Consider the following 4872-nt stretch of genomic DNA (forward strand, 5'->3'; position numbering starts at 1 on the left):
AAATAACATCAATAAATGTGCTTTCATTTTGATTGAATCAAAATTTTATTAGTTTTATTTATTGATTTCGTTTTTCTTTTGATATCGAACACTACGTTTACGCTAGTCTTAAAATCACTTCTAACTATTGATATTAAAGATATGTTGTATGGTGTTTAATGCAGCAAAGCAATAAAAGAAACGTTGGCAACTCTATACAAACACAACGTGTACGTTGCTTTGATTCTTTCTACTGTTGTGCGGGTCTGCTGTTTGTGTTGTTTCGATTTAATTATCGCAAAATGCCGACAATTGGAGTTAAACGTGATTTATTATTTGAAGCGTTGGGGAAGATTTATAGTAAATTTATTATATTCTATGTATTACAATTGAAATGAAACTACATTTTCCTTTTAGCGGATGATGAATTTCAGCAGTTATGTTTTGCATTTGGCTTGGAATTGGATGAAGTGGTATGTAGTTTCAAATGTGAAAAATACTGTATATTTATCTCAAAAAAACAAATAACTTTTCCAGACATCTGAAAAACAAATGCTTACGAAAGAACAAGGTGATGTTGCTGCCGCTGCCGACGCATCTGAAGAAATTATTTACAGAATAGATATACCAGCAAACCGTTATGACTTGTTATGTTTGGAAGGTTTAGTTACTGGCTTGTTGGTATTTCAGGGCAAGTAAGTTATTTCCATGTAATATTATATTTTATTCTTTTCATAACATAATATTTATGTAGAATTAAACCACCTCAATTCAAGCTGACGGAACCTTCAGCACGACAAGTACTTAAAATTTCACCCGAAACAGGGTTAATTCGCCCCTTTGCGGTAGCTGCTGTTTTGCGTAACATAAATCTTTCGCAAGCAGCATATGATAGCTTTATTGATTTGCAAGATAAATTGCATCAGAATATTTGTCGTCGACGTACGTTAGTCGCCATTGGCACACATGACTTGGACACCTTACAAGGACCATTTAGCTATGAGGCTCGCAAACCGGAAGACATACAATTCGTGCCTCTAAACCAAACGCGTCAAATGAATGGCCATGAATTAATGGACTTTTATTCAACACATGCGCAACTAAAACAATATTTACCTATTATACGTGATTCACCAGTTTATCCAGTAATTTACGATGTCAATGGTGTAGTATTGTCATTGCCACCAATTATAAATAGTGATCATTCGAAAATCTCGATAAAAACACGTAATGTTTTTATCGAATGCACTGCAACTGATCTAACCAAAGCAAAAGTAGTTTTGGACACTTTAGTCTGTATGTTTTCAGCACATTGTGCAGAAAAATTCTCTATAGAACCGTGCGATGTTGTACAAGTTGATGGTTCTACTGTAACTTATCCTGAATTAAAAGTACGCACTGAACTCGTATCAGCAAAAAAAGCAAATGCTGCAATTGGTTTGTCTTGTGACACTACCCAGTTAGCGGATATGCTAACACGTATGTATTTGGAAACTAAAGTCGATGGTGACGATAGCTTAGTTGTTAAAATACCACCTACAAGACATGATGTTATACATGCGTGTGATATATATGAGGATGTCGCAATTGCTTATGGCTATAATAACATTAAAAAGTCATTACCTGCCTTTATGCATATAGCAAAACAATTTCCATTAAATAAACTGACGGATTTACTGCGTGAACAAGTTGCTCAAGCAGGATTTACGGAAGGGTTAACATTCACACTTTGTTCAAGAGATGATATTGCGAAAAAGCTGAATAAAGATATCGATGCTATAGCAGCAGTACATATATCTAATCCAAAAACACTTGAATTCCAAGTTGTACGCACAACACTACTACCGGGTCTATTAAAAACTTTAGTAGCCAATCGTAAAATGCCGCTGCCCTTAAAACTATTTGAAATAAGTGATGTAGTCATTGCTGATGAAAATAGCGAGGTTGGTGCACGTAATGAACGTCGATTATGTGCTATCAATTGTAATAAAACTGCAGGCTTTGAAGTAGTCCACGGTTTGCTGGATCGTGTAATGCAGTTACTGGAAGTACCATGGAAAAGTGGTAACACTAAATCTGGTTACTACTTACAATCGACTGAAGGTAAAGTTTACAAAATTTTATAAGAGTATATAAATTAATTTTATGTTTCTTACAGATATTAGTTATTTCCCTGGCCGCTGTGCTAACGTAATGTATAACGACGTAGCAATTGGTAAAATTGGCGTGTTACATCCAACAGTGTTGCAGGCTTTTGAATTAACGACTCCCTGCTCTGTGGTTGAATTTAATATCGAACCATTTGTCTAAAGATTTAAAACTAACTATATCAAAAACATAGTTTTTGTATTCAACACATATGTGTTATAAATAAATAAAATCTTAACTTATTGAATTATTGTAGTTTGAGTAATTAAAAACCTAAATAATAATTTTGTATCTTTTTATTTATAAAAAAAATTAATATCTATGATTTAATTAATTATATATTTAATGACTTAATAAAATTTATTGAGTCACTGTCAACAGGCGTAAAAGTCTGAAAAGACGTCAAGCTTTCGTTTACAGAATCGGCAGATCCAGTAAGCCTAGTTTATTTATCTTGAAATGCATTTATATTCACACTTTGTAGTTTTCCTATGTGGGATATGACACAAAACCATAATATTTATATCGTTTTACTAATCATGGTTTTACTGATTATCTATGTAGAACTTTTAGTTGTGTCCTATTCAATTTGCATGTAATGAATTAACAGAACAATTGACTTTAAAATGTAACCAAATAAAGTAAGGAAGGGGTAATTTACTGTTATCTTATTTCTTTATACAACCACTTAAATAGGTCAGAACCTTGAATCTAGATGAAAGGCATTACATTACGAATATATCAGTGAGATATTAATTGATTTTAACCAAGATCAAAACGAAGAAACCTGACCAATTCTAAAGAGTGGATAATGAGTCAAAATCATCACGAATGGTTTCATAATGCTTTAAACTATTAGAATACAATTATATCAAGACCTAGAACAATTTTTTTCTTCTAAATTATGGTCACGAACACGTGTTCTAATCCAATCGGCAAAATTCAGATATCAACAAGCTAATGCATTTGCTGAATAGCATATTCTCTTCACAAGATCATCATTAATAACCTGTTTGTTTTAATAGTATATATTATAAAAATCTTAACGAGAAAGAAATGGACAATCGATTATGAAACTATGATAAATTAAACAGTAAAGTCAGCGGTATTAACATGAACTCTTGAATTAATTAACGTACCTAGCTAAGGTACTAAGATATATCAATATTTGTTTACTATTTTTTCTCAATCTGTCGTCTGTTAAGAAACTTGCAAATTTTTTTGTACTCTTATTCAGTTCAGCTAAGCTTATAAACAAACAATGAGCTTTCATTGCAATGATTTATTATAATCTTTAAATCTGCTAATTTAAGTAAAGAGAATTGATTTATGCCTTTGATTGATGTAGATTATAGATATCTAGAAACACGTGTACGTGTAATATTTATTTATATTTTAAAAGCTTGAAACATAATACTTCCAATATATAAACAAGAATAATATTATTGTCGAATATAAGAAAAATCGTTCACTTTCTGTTCATTTTATTATAATTCATTTTATTTATTAATCAAATTCCCTCATTTAAATCAAATCAGTCTTCAACTTAGCATAAATATATATGTATATCCAGGTAAATAACAAAGTGCTACTTAATAGTACTTAACCGAGTATAGAAAAAGACTATATATTAGAAACTTCTACCAAGTAGTACTAAAAAAAAAAACAAGAGAATATCATAAAAACAAATTTTGTGTAGAAAACTTCGATGTAAATGTTCCTAATTTTAAAATAAAATAAGTCATAAGGCAGTAACACTAATCATTTCTGAAGAACCATTTTCGCAGACTATTAAATTTTTAATGTAACCAATATATTTACAAAATCAAACTTCTTTGTGTTTGAAGGTGAGTATCCAAATTGCCGCATTGTCTTCATGACTATTCGAGGGCAGTCTGTCTCTGGGTTTCCTGACAAATCCGCAAACAATGCCAGAAACTGAGTAAACGTAGTAAAGAGTGAAAATAAAGCATAACTACGTTACGATCATTACGATTAATTCAAATTAATCACAAACGTTGTGAAAGGCATGTTCTTATCCAGTACAACCGAGCACAGTCCATGCCTACAAGTCACAACGAATTGTAGGCCTGCGAATTTTACTTAGAAAAAATTAAGTAAAAAACACTTAATTTAGTGTTGTTTTTAAGTCCAATAATTTTAAATATAACTATTGTAACTATTTATTAATAAATTTCAAACAAATGTTTTTATTCCATATAATCTTATAGGCATATTTATTAGTTTATTTAAATATGTAATATTTTTCATATTGAATTTTTTATTTCTTCTTATATTTTTGCATAATAATAGTTATAATAAGAATAAGCATGACCATAATAATAAAATGTATTTTTATATAAGATATTTTGGGCATAGTAATAATAATAATATTAATAATAATTATAAATGTATTTCTATATTTTATTCACTTACTTTTGCATTTTTTTTTTATTTTTAAAGTATTTATTTTTATATGCATACACGTACGTAAATTAATTTACGCGTTAGTATAGCATACATATTTCTATTTATTTAATTATATTTTTAATTGATGTGCAAAAGATTTATATTTCTTTTTTCGTATTGAAAAATAATATAAATACAAACTAATTCAAATCAAAAATATATATAAAAAATAATAGTTTTTTTTTCAACAATTTAGCGCAACATATTCGTTTTTGATGTATATATACATACATATATATATTAGAAAGTATGTATATATATATATATATATGATTA

At 29.5% G+C, this 4872-nt stretch overlaps 1 protein-coding gene across 1 annotated transcript; it reads left to right on the forward strand.

Annotated features, from left to right (window-relative positions):
• The first annotated feature begins 225 nt into the window (after positions 1-225).
• Positions 226-2374, forward strand: LOC119681060 (phenylalanine--tRNA ligase beta subunit). The gene is made up of 5 exons (XM_038094127.1): positions 226-339; positions 397-452; positions 517-674; positions 734-2082; positions 2138-2374. The coding sequence occupies exons 1-5, from the start codon at positions 282-284 to the stop codon at positions 2287-2289; spliced, it is 1773 nt and encodes a 590-aa protein (XP_037950055.1). The 5' UTR covers positions 226-281; the 3' UTR covers positions 2290-2374.
• The last annotated feature ends 2498 nt before the right edge of the window (positions 2375-4872 follow it).

The sequence above is a fragment of the Teleopsis dalmanni genome, chromosome 2, assembly GCF_002237135.1.
Source record: "Teleopsis dalmanni isolate 2A chromosome 2, ASM223713v2, whole genome shotgun sequence".
In the NCBI taxonomy this organism is placed as follows: Eukaryota; Metazoa; Arthropoda; class Insecta; order Diptera; family Diopsidae; genus Teleopsis; species Teleopsis dalmanni.